Source organism: Ailuropoda melanoleuca, chromosome 13 (genome assembly GCF_002007445.2).
Source record: "Ailuropoda melanoleuca isolate Jingjing chromosome 13, ASM200744v2, whole genome shotgun sequence".
Taxonomy (NCBI): domain Eukaryota; kingdom Metazoa; phylum Chordata; class Mammalia; order Carnivora; family Ursidae; genus Ailuropoda; species Ailuropoda melanoleuca.
Window position 1 is genome coordinate 46,501,228 of NC_048230.1, and position 15,599 is coordinate 46,516,826.

The following is a 15,599-nucleotide window of genomic DNA, read 5'->3' on the forward strand; positions in this document are numbered from 1 at the left end:
TCTCTGCTCACAAACACTTTAAAAGTCCCTCACTTACTGACTGGAATGAACCAGTCCGAGAAAGGGAGGCTCACACAAGCTAGGATGTGAGCTGTGCCCGACGACCCACAGCAGGCACCACTAGAGAGGAGGAGACGCGCTCACGTTCCCCGCCTCAGTTCTGGCTGCAAAACCGCGGCATTAGCTCTCTGTGAGGACAGCTCATTCCTCACATCCATTTCATCAAAAGAAAACAGAGCAGATCTTTCATCCTCAACAGAGGGACAGACAGACCCCACTCACTCACCACCCAGAGACGACACTAAAAACTAATCCGGCGTCTCCTTGCAGACTCTAAACAATAAGGATTTTTTCCACCGCGAACAGATGTCGTTGGCATCACCGCATCGCGAACAAAGTACGCGCACCCGTGTGGGCCCGCGCTGAACCGTCCAGGCGCAAACCTACTTTTTGTCTTGAATATGCCCCTCGACTTTGTGAAGTTCTTTTCCAAACAATCCACAGGGTTTAAAATGAAGCACACACTTGTCTCCAGTTCTGCAGGGAAAACAAACACGGGTTTTCTATTGTGTGGTGAGAAACGTCTGGAAGAGGTGAATGTGGACAGGGAGGGGGCCGGGGCAGGGGCGGTGGCAGGCAGGACTGCACACGGGTGGGAGAGCTCGCTGCGGTGACAGCTGCACGCTTCAGTAAATACACTAAAAATCACTGAAGTTTCCACTTTAAATGGGTGAATTTTATGTTATGCAAAGTATATCTCAATAAAGCTGCTGGAAAACAAAGCCAATAGGTCATGAACTCCCAGGAAGAAGGCATGGACAGTGGGTAGCGTTAGGGGATGGCCGTGACTTTCTCATCTGAGAATCACACCATTCTTTAGTGTACTCTAAAATTTCAAAATAAATTCACTGTCATGACTACCACCGAAACAAGAAGCAACAAGGGGCACGAGAGACGCCGCCGGCGCTGGGCCTGGCCCTCCGTGCGGGCAAGGCACGCCCTGAGAACGGACCCCGCCGCAGAGCACGCGGCACGGCTGCACACTGCTCGTGGTCTCTGGCCATCACGCGCCATGGACTCTGTTACCTGTGGTTCACAATTTCCACCGTCCCGTACTGCTCTATCCAGAGCTTCCCGATGATCACGTTATGTACACAGCAGGTGGGGTTGGTCCAGGTGTAGGCTTCATTGTGTCTGTGAAACATGCCAGAAAACAAGCAAGTCAGAGGCCAGCAAAGCGGAAGACGCTGCGTGACCTAAAAAGCGAAATACCAGACAGAATTAAACCATAATTGCCTTAAAACCTGTACAAGAGCAGAATATTGCTTTGAACTCCCTCCAACGGTGGCGATTTATTTAGCATTTGTTTGAAATTTATTTCTGCTTTCCTTTGTAGCATCAACAAAGCTTTCTACTGAAATGTCAGGACAAGTTAATAAGCGACAGGAGACCACCGAGACAAAGAGATTCAGCTGTCCTGGGCGGCTGTCAGCACAACAGCCCCTCCGCCGCAAGAGCTGCGCGCCCCGCGCCAGCCCAGGCGTCCAGGCAGCCATTCCGTGGCACAAAGGCTGGGGCGCACACGACCGCTGGGAACCACTTCCCAAACACCCTTACATGTAGTCCTCCTCCTCCCCCGATGGCCTGACCCAAGGAGAAAGCCCCACAGAGGTGGAGCAAGAGCACCAGACCTGGTCTCGAGGGCGGCTGCGTCAAAGAGCCATACCGAAGGGCAGAGACCGGCTCAGGGCAGAAGTATTCAGGACAAATATTTGGAACCCCCCAAATTTCCAAGGGAACCCAAACACACTCATCAGTAAGGTTTGCCACGTTTCAATTCTGCATGCCTCACCCCAAGAAAGCAAAGACCATGCAAGACAGGCACGCTTCCCAGAAAAGGGGGTGCCCTCCCTGGCCCCGGAGATGTATGGAGCCCAGGTACTGGTATTCTCTGGCCACCAGCAAGGCTGGGCCAGCACAAAACAAAAACGATACCAAATGCTTCATTACAGCAGGCTATGGGGAGCAGGGCTAGCTCCTGCGAGAACCCATGGAATGCCGCGGCCCGGACGTCTACGATGGTTTTGCAACATCCAGGCGATTGCTAGCGATTCAGGTTTCGCTCTGCAAGGTGTCTGATCAACACTGCACTGGAGATCATTGGGATGGAGATTTAACAGGCATGTGGGCAGCCTCCAGGATGCCCCTCAATGTTTCCTTCCACCTGGGATTCATCCTGTGTCTCTCTCCCACCCTTAAGCAGTCTGTGTGACCAACGGGAGTTCAAGGTTTAAGGCTAGGGTCACTTCTGAGATGAGGTCATAAGACACCGTGGCTTCTGCCCCCTCACAGGGCCCAGAGCCAGGGCGGCCTGCTACGCGGCTCCCCGGTCCCGGCTGTCAGAAACCATGTGGGAGAGCCAACGGTGGTTGCTGGAAGCTGCTACGTTTGGGGTGGTCAGCAAGCAGAAGAGCTAGCAGCAGCAGGGAGTGCAGCTATCCGGATCGTGCCGAGCGCACAGCAACCAGGCGTGCGAATCGCACCCGTCCGGGGAGGGGTCTGAGGGGAGCTCCCATCTGAAGGAGCGTCCGCAGCTGCAAAGGCCTCAACGGAGCAAGGCTGTGACCCTTCCACTGGGAGGAAGAGTCCGCGTGCCATTTGAGATCCCGGCCGCCGCAGCCGCCACACTCACTTGAGCAGCTCCAGTGTGATGGTGCCCCGGGGCTCGGCCTCCACGCTCTTGCCCCAGAACTTCAGCTTTGGGTAGATGGAGCCGTGAAACAGGAAGTCCTGATTGAGGCCTTCTGCATAAAATGCACTGATGGGGGGGTGGTGGCTGACTTGTTCAGATATGAATCTGAATCCCAAATCTTCCCTAGGCACAGAAACAAGAGGGAAGAGAGCCACATTAGAGACCACAAAATCCGACAGGCCGGCTCAGCACCCCTCTCGGGGGAGCCCTGCAGCCCCTGGCACGGCGGGCCCACCTCAGCCCTCGCATCTAGGAGGGGTACCAGGAAAGGCGAACGCACACTCCATGCCCCCCAAGTGGCAGAAATATCCAACACCTGCTCTCTGACAGCACATATGGCCTAACGCCGACCTCCCCCAACACACACACACACACACACACACACACACACACACTCGCACGTGCGCCCACTGTGCCTCTGGGGCACATCTGAATACTACACAGAACGAGGAATAGTGTGGAGGGGCTGCTTCCACCCTGACCCTCTGCTCACACTCCCCCCGCCCCCACCCCCCAGCACACGCAGGTCTAGATGGTCTCCCGGAACTAGGGACGCAGAGGCCCTGATACCAAACTGCCATCTTGGTCCTCGAGGGACACCCAGTGCCTAAGGGAGTTCTTCTCTAGCCTTCTTCTAAGGCTCCTGGAAGTTTCATGATGGAACGTCTGATGTCCCAAGACACTCCTGGCCAGGAAATAGGATTTTTAGTACACGTTCTTTTTCAATAAAAATGTCAGTTTTTAATTTTTCCGGAACTGTGAATACACCTACAGTTGTAGTCATTAAAAATTATAAAAGCTAAACCACATAATTACTAACTTAACTGGAATCAGAATTTCCAATCATTACAGAGGAAGGAGAGTTGAAAAATTAGATTTTAAAAGGTTGCCTACCAAGGTATGTAATTTACAAAATGAACACTTGTCTAAGAAAAGAAAGTGCTATTTTTGGTCTACAATAGAGATCTGTAGGGAGAAAGACATGGAGCATGACTTGGTTCAGTTACGTAGCTCGTCAAACAGGAAGACCCCTCGGGGCCCTGCCCACGGCAAGCAGGCCACACGTGTGACCCGGATGCCAGGATGTGACACGCGTGGCACCTGCAAGATTAGAAAGAAGGCTCGGTTCTCTGTCAGTGGAAACTGGCTCAGCCTCTGAATGAAGTTTCCGGGAAAACGGTACACAGTTGTGTCGCACCGTGTCTGGCATCTCGGGGTCGTTCTCAGTCTTTTAATCCATACTGCTTATCCCTGCCGTCTAGAACTTCTTCTATATTACGTTTTAATTTCTCTTCTCAAGATGTGTTAATGGTGCTTCTGAATAAACGAAAATGCTAACAATTTCCACAGAGCTAGACAAGGTCAGAGTCTCGAACTCTGGCACCACGGCCCTCTGACTGCAGAGAGAGAACTGTCGCTCAAGAGGAGTAATTCTAGAAAAAAAAGAACTCTCCACACAAATTCAGAACAAAAGTTTCCCTGAAGAATGACTCTCAGGGCAGGTTTTTCCCTCCTGTGGGCCTCAGTTTCCTGTTTCTGAACTGAAGGAGCAAGGACTTGCCATCTTCACCCAGGGTCCCCTCCTGACTGCTCACCGCCAGCCTCCTCAGGGGAACAGGATTTCAAAAGCAGGTGCCTGAGTGCTCGGGGCCAGCCAGCCTGTCAGTGCCTCAGAGAAGCGGGCCGCTGCCCCCAACGCCAGCAGCACGCGGTGGGGGCCACGCCACAGGGGCCAGCAGCAGGCCCGCCCAGGGCAGCCGGAGACGGCGAGCGCCTTACGCTAGACGGACGTGTCGCTTCCCCAGCTCAGTGATTTCCGTGAAAAGGTGCAGGCCTGCAGGCATCGCTCCAGGTGACGGCTCAGCCGGCGAGGTCTGAACCCAGCGCTGACACCTGGCCCCTGCACAAGCGTGTCAGCGCCGCACACCCCCAGCGCGCTGACTCAAGCAGACCAACACCCCCACAACCATTCACTGCCTTTGAAGAACTCGTTATGACTGATAACACACGTTGTTAGGGGCCACACAACATGCCGCGACCTGCATCACGACAGAACTCGGCAGCGCTGCCCACACACGTCAAACGCGACACACAGCAGCGTGACTCCGCACAAGCCCGCCACGTTGTGGGGACACGAGGACGGCACAACGCCAAGTGGCAAGCAATACAAACTCCCACAGTCACATGGTGTGAACACACACGACACACAAGGAAATCCACCAGCACGTTAACTCCAGAGGAGCACGTCTGACTTGTCTCGCTTTGCTCAAGTTACACATTTTCTATAAGGAACACGCTCTTATAATTAAAAACAAACTTGTATTTAATAAAACATTGCAATAAACTCTCATAGAACCCAGAGAGAGGTGGAGTAAAAACTATTCTTGCCGTCCCCGTACGGCCCCACAGAGGACCACGCACCGGGCTGGGCAGCTTGCCCTTCACCCCGCTGATCCCGTGATGAACAAAGACAACACTGCCGTCAGCTTTAGCTCCTGTGGTCTGGGTGGGCACTTCGCATGGGCAGCGGGGTCGGAAGAGCACCCCAAACAGGCCCAGCCCACCCTCCCAGGGCCCCCGTCCAGACTGCCACAGGCAGGGCTGGTCCTGGGGGGGGTGTGGGCCTCGAAGACTGGGTCAGAAGCTGGGGGGCAGCTGGGAAGCTGCCTGAAAGGAACTCCACCCAGAGGGATCCCAGTCACCGCAGCTCCTCGCCGGCCTCAGGAGGCTGCGATCACACCCTCTGCGGCTGCTGCACTCGCCAGCTCCAGCTGCCCCTCCGTGACATTTACTAAGACACCCTGGTGACGCGGGCTGGCTTTACTCACTAGGGCCTCTTTCCCTCTTCATGCGACATGAGCCCGCCCACCCTCCTGCGCAGCGCGCTCCGACGCCCTGCGCGCTCTCCCATCTCCACTCCGGTTTACCTGGGGCGCTGTGATGTGCGTTGCGCCCCCAGCCACAAGGTGCCTTCTCCCTCTGTGTCCCCAGACCTCAACACCCCAATGGCCTGAGCCCTTACCTGATCAGCTCGTAAGTCTCTCCCAGGAGGGGATTGAAGGGCTTGCCGGTCCTCTCCCACTGGGAAGCCACTGCAGACACCGCGAAGGCCGCCACGCACTGGGAGCAATGCACACGGCGGTGGGCGAGGTGTCACCGGGATGCTGCAGGCATACAGCTTCTCGGGGCCAGCATGCGCTCCTGGCGACCTCAGTCTCCCGCTTGTCACATGTTTTGAGATTACAGAACTTCCGGAGCAATGCCATTTATCACAGGCACTTCCTCAAAGCCACACAAGCAGGAACTCTGTGTGGCTCTGCCCCCCCCCAGCCTGACCCGGCCTGGAAGCCCTGCGGCACAGCCAGTCAATCTGGCCAGTGCACCCTCAGGCACACGGGATGCCAGTCCCAGAAAGACCCAGGAGGAGCCGAGGCACAGGGCCCACTGCCACCTGCGGATCAGGCTCCAGGACAAACGCCAGAGCCATCGAGCAAAACGGCACCCAAAAGTCAGTGTGAGCCACATGGGCCCTTCCCCCCGACGTCCCCCTGGTGAGGTGCCCGTCCCCTACCATGACGTGGCTGGTCAAATGATGTCGAGTTCGTTAAAAACTAGAGTCTGGCACCCACCCAAGCTCAACGTCCGGTGACACTGCAAGGAGCCCATCACCCACCTGCATCCTTTCCAGGGCCCGGGGCTGGCGGGAGGCTCTGTGAATGAGGTACACGTGCTCCATGTACTCTGTGATCCGCTGGAGGAAACTCAGAGGCTCATTGAAAGCGATGGGCATGGTGATCTTGGACAGCTCCTAGAAGGGGCAGGGAAGACCCGTCACCAGTGGGCTCACGCCCACCCTGCTCGGAGCGTGGGGAAGATGCTCGCCTTACTCTTCAGGAGAAAGGAAGTAAACTAAGTGCAGACCCCACTGCTCACCGGCTCAAGAAGCCACACCCAAACCCGCCTAGGGGCGAGGCTGGGGGAGAGGCCCCCTGGGGACCCAGCTGCAGAGCACAACTGCACATGCATCTACTCTTGGGTCTAGTGTCCGTTCCGTTTCCAGGAGCCTATCCCACAGATCCTCTGGCAAACGTACAGCCAAAGACCAGACGTCACTCAAACATCCAACAGGGACCCAGGAGGACACCCGACACAGTGACTGCAAGAGTAAGCAGGGGCTCTAAATGGCGGTGTCTGTACCGTGCAGGGAAACGGTGGGACATCCTCTGGTCTGTCTGAAGAAAGAGGGGGAGATAACATACAATCCGCTTTCTGATGTGCAGGAAGACAGACCAGAAAGTTCTCAAGAGGTCCCCTCTCAGGGAAGGGGACATACACAGAGAGGTCAGGGACAGGAAGCTAAATGCTTGGAATATACGGGAATCTCATCCAAAAGATTTGACTTTGGATTTATAATTTTGAAACAAAATTAATTTAGAAAGGCCATCTCCAAACATCAAGAATAAAATGAAACAAACAAATGTACACAAGCCCCTCAGGCATAGCCACCCAGAGGTCAGCGCAGACGATTTAAAGCACAGTGACTTGAGAAGCACCCTGAGGACAAAATGAACCACAAAAGCCAACAAACTTGCACGTCTCAGTAAACACGCTGTTGGCAGCAGAGTCGGCCCTGCTCTCCAGAACTATCATGCATGTGGGGTAGAGCAGGTGAGTCATTACGTGCCATCTAAACCAGACATCTCCACTGTTGTTAAAAACTGGGATTACTGGGGGCACCTGGGTGGCTCAGTCGGTGAAGCGTCTGCCTTCAGATCGGGGCATGATCACAGGATGACTCCCGCATCGGGCTCCCTGCTCAGCGGGGAGTCTGCTTCTCCCTCTGCCCCTCACACTGCTCATGCTCTCTTTCTCTCTCTGTCTCTCGCTCTCTCTCTTAAATAAATTAATAAAAATCTTTTTAAAAAACCGGGATTATCGGTGTGGGAGAAAAGAGGCACAGACGTAAGACAGAGGAGGTTAGATCAATCCTATCATCCCAAATTTAAAGCATCGCTGAAACAAACCAAAACAGCTCCTAGCTCTCTCCCCTGGGAAAAAAACCTAGAAAAAGCAACCCGATAGCCTCCCTGGGGCCCAGCTGTGGTCTTGAGTCCTCTCTCTTCCTGGACAAGGGGCTGATTCCAGATCCTGGACAAGAAAGGTACAGAAGGCTCCAGAGCGTCTTCTGTAAAGGATTACAGCCAACCTGAGGACACTACTACCAGCCAAGGAGCAGCTCGGGGACCAGAACACATCGAGAAGCTGTAACTCCATGAATTTAAAATACAACGGAAGACAAGCTAGTTGGTTATACTGGTCATGCTGGGTAATGCTAGTGAACCAAATACATCACTTGACAACAGTGATGGAGAATCACTCACTGACCCAACCACATTCATGGCAGGAAATAAAGGAAGAGTGACCGTGCTGCCGTAGCCCCGCGACAACTCGCCAACTCCGGCCCTGAGCATCGGGCGCTCCAGGTCAGGAGAGAAGTGACAAAGACGCGTCCACACACAGACTGAGAAGCACAGACACGGGAATGGCATTTGAGACAACCGGGAATTTGATGACATTAACAGACTATGTACTTTCCTGCACTAGGATACCAGACCGTGGTCGTGTTAAGACAGAATCTGGGGGCGCCTGGGTGTCTCAGTCAGTTAAGCATCCCGCTCTTGGTTCTGGCTCAGGTCATGATCTCAGGGTCCTGGGATGGAGCCCCGTGTCGGGCTCTGTGCTCCACGTGGTTTCTGCTTCGGATTCTCTCTCCCCGTCCCTCCCACTCTCTCTCTCTCAAATAAGTAAAAATATTAAAAAGAAAAAAACCCCGGAATCTGTATCCTTTAGCGACACGAGACATATTCACAAGTGGAATTTGCTTCAAAATACGAGGGGAGGCAGGAAGCGATGAGGTGTGGCGGGGGGGGATGAGCCCCGGCTGACGCCACGGGTGCCGCAGTGAGCCAGGACCGAACTCGCCCCCACCTGCTGCCACACGTGCCTGGAACAGCCCGTGTGGCCCAGCGCGTGGCAGCCGGCTCAGCAGGCTAAGCAGGAAAGAGAGCGGTGTCTCCACTTCAGAGGCAAAGCCCATGCTTGCCGAGCTGGTGCAGCTCTGGGAACGTGCAGACCCACATGTTTTGTTCAGCTTTAATCTGAATCTACCCTATCCCCAAGGTGGATTCCTTGGGGAATGCAACGTAATGTTGTCACTTTATGAAAACAAGGCCCAAGATCAAGGAGCTAGTCGAGTGAGTCACCTATCTTCAGACAGACACACCGGCCTGGACCTGACTTGCTCACACGATGAAAACCATGGGAGATAAGACTGCTAATAGAAAATAATCCCAAACGTGCCACTTTAAAACAGAAGAGACACGGGGGGTGCCTGGCTCGCTTAGTCAGACAAGCATGCAACTTCTGATCTCAGGGTTGTGAGTCTGAGCCCCATGTTGGCTGCAGAGATTACTTAAAAATAAAAATCTTGGGGCGCCTGGGTGGCTCAGTCATTAAGCGTCTGCCTTCGGCTCAGGGCGTGATCCTGGCGTTCTGGGATCGAGCCCCACATCAGGCTCCTCTGCTGTGAGCCTGCTTCTTCCTCTCCCACTCCCCCTGCTTGTGTTCCCTCTCTCACTGGCTGTCTCTCTCTCTGTCAAATGAATAAATAAAATCTTTAAAAAATAAAAAATCTTTAGGGACACCTGGGTGGCTCAGTCAGTGAAGCTTCTGCCTTCAGCTCGGGTCATGATCCCAGGGTCCTGGGATGGAGCCCCACATTGGGCTCCCTGCTCACTGGGGAGCCTGCCTCTCCCTCTCCTCCCTGCTTGTGCTCTCTCTTACTCTCTCTGTCTCTCTCAAATAAATAAGTAAAATCTTAAAAAACAAAAAAATAAAAATCTTTAATAAAATGAAACATAGGGGTGCCTGGGTGGCTCAGTGGTTAAGCGTCTGCCTTCAGCTCGGGTCATGATCTCAGGGTCCTGGAATCGAGCCTTGTGCTGGGCTCCCTGCTCAGTGGGGAGCCTGCTTCTCCCTCTGCCTCTGCCCCCAACTCATGCTCTCTCTCTTTCTCAAATAAATAAATAAAATCCTTTAAAAAAATCAAAACATAAAAAAAAAGATAAGTGTGTACAAAAACATGTGCGTGCATGTGCAAGCAGGATCAGAACGCACACTTGGGTTTTCCAGCTCTGTCTGCTGAGAGGCCTGGGGCGGTGACAGCCCAGGGGGGCGAGCACATCCAGCACCAGGCCTTGGTGTCTAAACGCCCCCCTCCAGGGGCGCCTGGGTGGCTCAGTCGGTTGAGAGTCTGCCTTCAGCTCAGGTCATGATCCCGGGGTCCTGGGATCAAGTCCTGCATCGGGCTCCCTGCTCAGCAGGAGTCTGCTTTTCCCTCTGCCTCTGCCTGATGCTCCCCTTGCTTGTACGCTCTGTCAAAAGAGTAAATGAAATCCTTGGAAAAATGAATGAATGAATGAATAAATAAATAAATAACCACAACTGTCCAGCAGAAAAACAGCAGGGGAGAAACTGGGAAAGCCAAGCCCCGTGTGCGGTGAGCAGTGATGCTCTGACAGGAGTCCCCTTGTCTCGCTCACAGCTCTGGCTACTACGTGAGAGGTCACCATGACGGGTAGTTGGGTGAAGGGTAAACAGGGCTCAGTGTGCCTCTGCAATCTTCTAGAAGTCCAAAATTATTTCAAAATACACAGTGGGAGAAAAGATGCAGTTTCCTCTGGGAAAAAGGCCGCCAGCCGAGGCAGAAGCAAACGCAGCAGCATGCCTGCGAGGCGTGCTGGGGACAGCGCCACGTGCCTGTTGGACAACACTCGCTGGAGTCTGAGTCACCGCACGGCCCATGGGGGCGCCCTTCCCTCCCAAGGTACACAGCCCCCCTTCCCGTGGACGGTCGACGCCGTCGCGGAGCCCATGAGAAGAAAGGCCCGTGGCTCTAGACCGCGGTCAGCCGACTCTGCCGCTGCAAACCTGAGCACCTGAGCCCCAAGTCCTGCACGGCTGCCCGCAGCCGGCCCTCGCCGTGTGTCGGGGAGCCCACCGACGCTCGTCGCTCGTGCAGACCCGAAGCCAGGGCTGGACACAGACACTCGTGGCGCTGTCTAGTCAGGAGCGCGACCTGCAGGACTGATTTCCCTCTGCCCGTAAACATCCCGGCCTTTGCTCTCCTCTTCCCCTTCCATCTCTGTCCCTTTCCTACTTTATCACCTTCACTTCACCCTGTTACAAATACGCAGGACGCATCTTAAGCTAGCGGCGGTGCAACAAATTCACAGGAATTAAAAACGTTTCAGCTTAAAGCCCCAAGATGAGTCCATCTGAACTTACCAAGCCGATACATTTCTTTAATATACTCCACACACTGAAATCACTTCTGGTGAACATCGGGGCGGGCAACGACGTCCTGTAAAGAAGCCCCCAAGAAACAGGTGTTTATTCCTCCAGCGTGAGATTCACTTTCCGCCCATGACCTTGCTCAGGGACAAGATTCTCGGTTTTTAGACACAAACACGCATTTGTCGGCCGTGGCAGCTACAGTGCTGCTAAGTCCCAAAGAAAGGCTTCTGCGCAGGTGCTATGGAGGGTCTCCCGGGAAACGGCCGTGACCACACAGACAACTTTCCTTTCCCTCCACAGAGCGGGGGACAGGGCGCCCCTCCGCTGGAGCCGTTGCGGGCCCATGGGCAGAGGCCGGGCCACAAGGACACAAGAGGGAACCGAATTAACAAAACCTTTCCAGAAGCCTGCCGTAAGCCCCTTCTAAACGTGAGTTTGTTCTCCTGAGGTACATTCCTTGTCAGGCTCCCTTCCCACCGGCTTCCAGGGCAAGCATGACAGTCTCCCTCCTGGGAATCTGGGGCTGGGATAAGATGCTCTCTCCTCCTGGAAAGGGGGTCCTGAGTGGGCTGTGAATCCAGATTTGGGGGGAGGCCTCTGGACCCACGCACTGAAGACATTCATTGGCAGGCAGCCACAGCGTGGAGGGCCCCTAGAAGGCACCGCCCGGCTCCTGGGGTCCCCGTAGCCACCCCGCACTCCCCACTGACTTCTGGGTCTGTGTAAGCACCGACGCACCTGCAGCAGGCACCCCGGCGGGGACACCTCCGCTTGGCGGCTCTGGGTTTCAGAGCAGTGACAGTGCGTGTGCTGCCGGGGCGGGAGGCACGCACTCCCAGGGGAGATCACGTTAGGGGCAGCCGGCTCAGGGCACACTCTTTATTTCAGGGTAAGAGGGAGAGGAGAACAGAACTGCTGGAGATGAAATGGGAAAGAAAAAGCAACATTTGCGAGCACCATGGGCCAGGCTGCCGGCACCCAATGCTTGGCTCCAGCCTCAGCTCTCCTCTGGGTGCCCTGAACACTGGCAGCCAAGGCGGGGCAGGCACAAACTGCAAGGAGTGCCACACGGAGGGCTGTGGCTCTGGCCAGGGCCAGGAAGAGGCCCCCCGAGGTAAGCCTTGTGTGAGTTAGGAGGGAAAAGCCAGAACTAAAGAGACACAGAGAAGAGCGCCATGGCCGAGGGAGCCGAGCACAGAGAGCTCCACATGAGAACGGCCTGGGTGCCCCTGAGGACTTGAAAGCTGCCCCTGTCGGCTGGGACCAGAGACAACAGGACTGGTTGGAGCCAAAGGAGCAGGCCCAGTCCTCGTCCCAAGAGGAGCGTGAACTTACAGTCCCCTATCCCAGCTGGGAGACTTCTATTAGCCATCACTGGGGACCACGTGGACATTGGCCAAGAATTCCAACCACAGGGTGGAGGAGACCCAGTTAGACCTGTCTTGTGGAAAAATGACTCTGCCCACAGCATAGAGGAGACGAGAGGGTGTGGAAGCAGTTACGGGAGCCACGAGGTGCAGGAGAAGCAGTGCCAGCTGGACCGGGGTACGACAGAGGAGCTAGGAGGGCTGAGGGGTCCAGACCCGTGGAACGAGGCCAGCATGTCAGAGCTGGGCAACAGGGCATGGAGAAAGGAGGGTGGCATCAAGCCAATGTGTGAACCAGATTCCTGGGGCGCTGAGGGGATGATGGCAGAGGTCCGGTCAGCAGAGCCCGGCCCTCTCTCGGACAGGCCATCTGAGCACACAGGACGTGCTCCAACATCTGCCCAGTGAATGAACGGATGAACAGAGGCAGGAACGGGGCACCTAAGCGCCCCAGTGCACGCACCTAGCAGGCACGGGGGTCTAAGGCTCAGAGCAGGGTCTGGGGTGAGGCTGGAGGGCTCCCTCAAGCCACAAAGCAAGTCATCGTGGGGTGGACGGAGGCTGCCTTCTCACCGCCTTGGGATGCCAGATGCCGTCCGGGGCGCCAGCCCAGGTGACACAGGCTGGGTCGCTCAGGAGAGCCGAAGGGGCGCTCTGTAGCACAGCGGGGGCGGTCACAGATACGCTGGAAGATTCTAAATCACACCTGCACCACGACATACCTGTGCTTCTGAATTCCATTCTCTCGAGGGGGCCGCTCCCCGACCTTTCCAAGCCCGTTACTTCTGCTGGTGTCCACACGCATCACTCCAGCGACTCTCTGATCTGCCTCCGAAAATTCCCCGGAGGAGTTCTCAGAATCAAAGCCTGCACATGACAAGCAGAATGGTCATTCTCACAGGACTGGGAAGACGTAAAAGCCCACCCCCAAGAGTCCTGACCACGCGGCAGACTATCTGAAGTGCCACATCGTTTCTGACTGACACACGCTGCAACGGTCAGCTCTGCTCCCCATGACCCCCAGGCCGAGGCGGGGAATGCAGGCATGCCTGCTTTCCCAGGAGCAGCTCAGACGTGGCCGCCCGAGGTTCGGCCGTCAGGCAGGGAGTAGTCTGTCCTTGCTTCGGGGGCGGGCCGCCCCGACAGCCCTCAGCCCCGCCTCAAGGCTGCAGCATGTTCTGTCACTGCACAAGGTCTTGTTCTAGAATACAAGCCACGGCAGTAGCTTCTATGGAACAGGAACCGTGGCAAGCACGCTGCCAGACTCTCACACCCGTGAGCAAGAACCTGAGTGCGGAATGCGCGGCTGGAGCTCTGCGAGCATCCCACGTCCAGAGAGGCTCAGGAAGCGGCTTCCTAAGGACTTCCCCACCAGGAGGGCCTTCTCCCAAAGGAACAGGCTGCTACAGGGAAAAGGTGGCCCACTTCCTCTCACATCAGCCGGTACAGTCCACTGAGGCACATGCCTTCTGCTCCGGGGCTCGCCAGCACTGAGCCGCGGCTGCCAGGACAACGCCCGCCCAGCCGGGGAAGGGGCTCAAGGACCGCGGCGCTCGGCCGTGACCGTGACCACTGTAACGATGACACGAGACCGAGCGGGAGCTGAGTTCCCGCCAGCCTCTCACTTGGCAGACGAAGGCGAGGCCCGGGGCATGAGGCCAGGCGGGGGAGCGCTGCCAGACCCGAAACACACACATATCTGCGGCTATACTTTCCCAAGAATACATACAAAATCCTCTCTCCTCCTCCTCCCTGTTGACAGGGTCCCAAGACAGCACCGACACTCACCACACAATGGCTCTGAAAGGTCTGTCAACGAGCCTCTTAAACGATCCATCGGTATTTCCTGAAACAGCCCGTCACCTCTGGTCTTCCTACCCACCCAAGAGCAACGTCTACTTAATCCCAAGTCTAAGCTTTTTTTTTTTTTTAAGATTTGTTTATTGATTTGAGAGAGACAGAGCATAAGCAGGGGAAGGGGCAAGGGGAGGGGCAGAGGGAGAAGCAGACTCCCTGCTGAGCATGGAGCCCACTTCGGGACTCGATCCCAGGACCCTGACTGAGGTCATGACCTGAGCCGAAATCAAGAGTTGGGCGGATGCTTAAGGGGCTGAGCCACACAGGTGCCCCTCGCTCCTTTCCTAAAGAGACCCCACCCTGCCCTGCAGGACCTGCCGAACCGCCCCCCACCAGCGTCCCTGGTCCCCACGGGTTCCTCAACGCTACGTGGTCCCGCCTGAATGTACACCCTGGAAAACAAGGTAACTCATCACTGACAATCACGCTGAAGTCTTTCCTCAGATTAAGCCAACGCTATGTAAACAGGTTAAGCATTTTCATACACGGCATGTATTTATTGTAGAAAACAGAAAAGACAGATAAGCAGGGAGAAACCTGAAATCACCTGTGATCTGACTGCTCAAAGGCACACACTTCTAATAGGTCGGTCTGTTTCTGAACATATTTTCCCTGAACCTTAAAACTTTCCTCTTGGGGTGCCTGGGTGGCTCATTGGTTAAGAGTCTGCCTTTGGCTCAGGTCATGACCCCAGGGTGCTGGGATCGAGTCCCACATCGGGCTCCCTGTTCAGCGGGGAGCCTGCTTCTCCCTCTGCCCCTCCCCCTGCTCGTCCTCTCTCTCTCAAATAAATAAATCTTTTAAAAATAAAATAAAAAAATAAGACCTTCCCCTTTAACGGTGCTGATCCTTTGGCCAAAGTAACTGCCTAGCGAGCCGTTCATCTGTTCCGTGCTGGGCTTGGACACTTTGTCCTACTTTTCCCACAGAGCCAGAGTCAGACCGGCTCTCCGCAGTGATGCAGTCAGCACTCGGAGGCTCTCCTGGCTGCATCACTGCACTGGGAGACTCGGTGCTTTTCTTCTATTATCTGGTTTGGAACCGAAGGACTGAGGGGAGAAAGCACTGTTCCCGGACAGCTGCCTCCGCCACCTCTGTCTCAGGCACGCGCAGAGGCGTCTCTCCAAACGGCGTGCTGCACGAAGCTCAAGTCCTCTCTGGAGAAAACTCTCCAGGCCAAGTTCAGAGATGTTCAGCAATCTGGCTACGCCGGTCCCAAGCGAAAGGAAACTTCCTACGAGACCCCGAAGAGAGGGGCGCGCCAAGGC

The 15,599-nt window shown here is 55.4% G+C and overlaps 1 protein-coding gene across 2 annotated transcripts in view; it reads right to left on the reverse strand.

Annotated features, from left to right (window-relative positions):
- OSBPL2 (oxysterol binding protein like 2) overlaps positions 1-15,599 on the reverse strand; it is a 39,928-nt gene that overhangs the window by 7,273 nt on the left and 17,056 nt on the right. For both annotated transcript variants that reach the window (XM_034641282.1, XM_034641283.1), the window contains exons 3-9: positions 13,197-13,341; positions 11,099-11,174; positions 6,426-6,560; positions 5,775-5,872; positions 2,693-2,875; positions 1,087-1,194; positions 448-537 (exon numbers count right to left, since the gene is read on the reverse strand). In XM_034641282.1, coding sequence (XP_034497173.1) covers positions 448-537; positions 1,087-1,194; positions 2,693-2,875; positions 5,775-5,872; positions 6,426-6,560; positions 11,099-11,174; positions 13,197-13,341 — 835 coding nt within the window. The remainder of the gene's footprint in view (positions 1-447; positions 538-1,086; positions 1,195-2,692; positions 2,876-5,774; positions 5,873-6,425; positions 6,561-11,098; positions 11,175-13,196; positions 13,342-15,599) is intronic.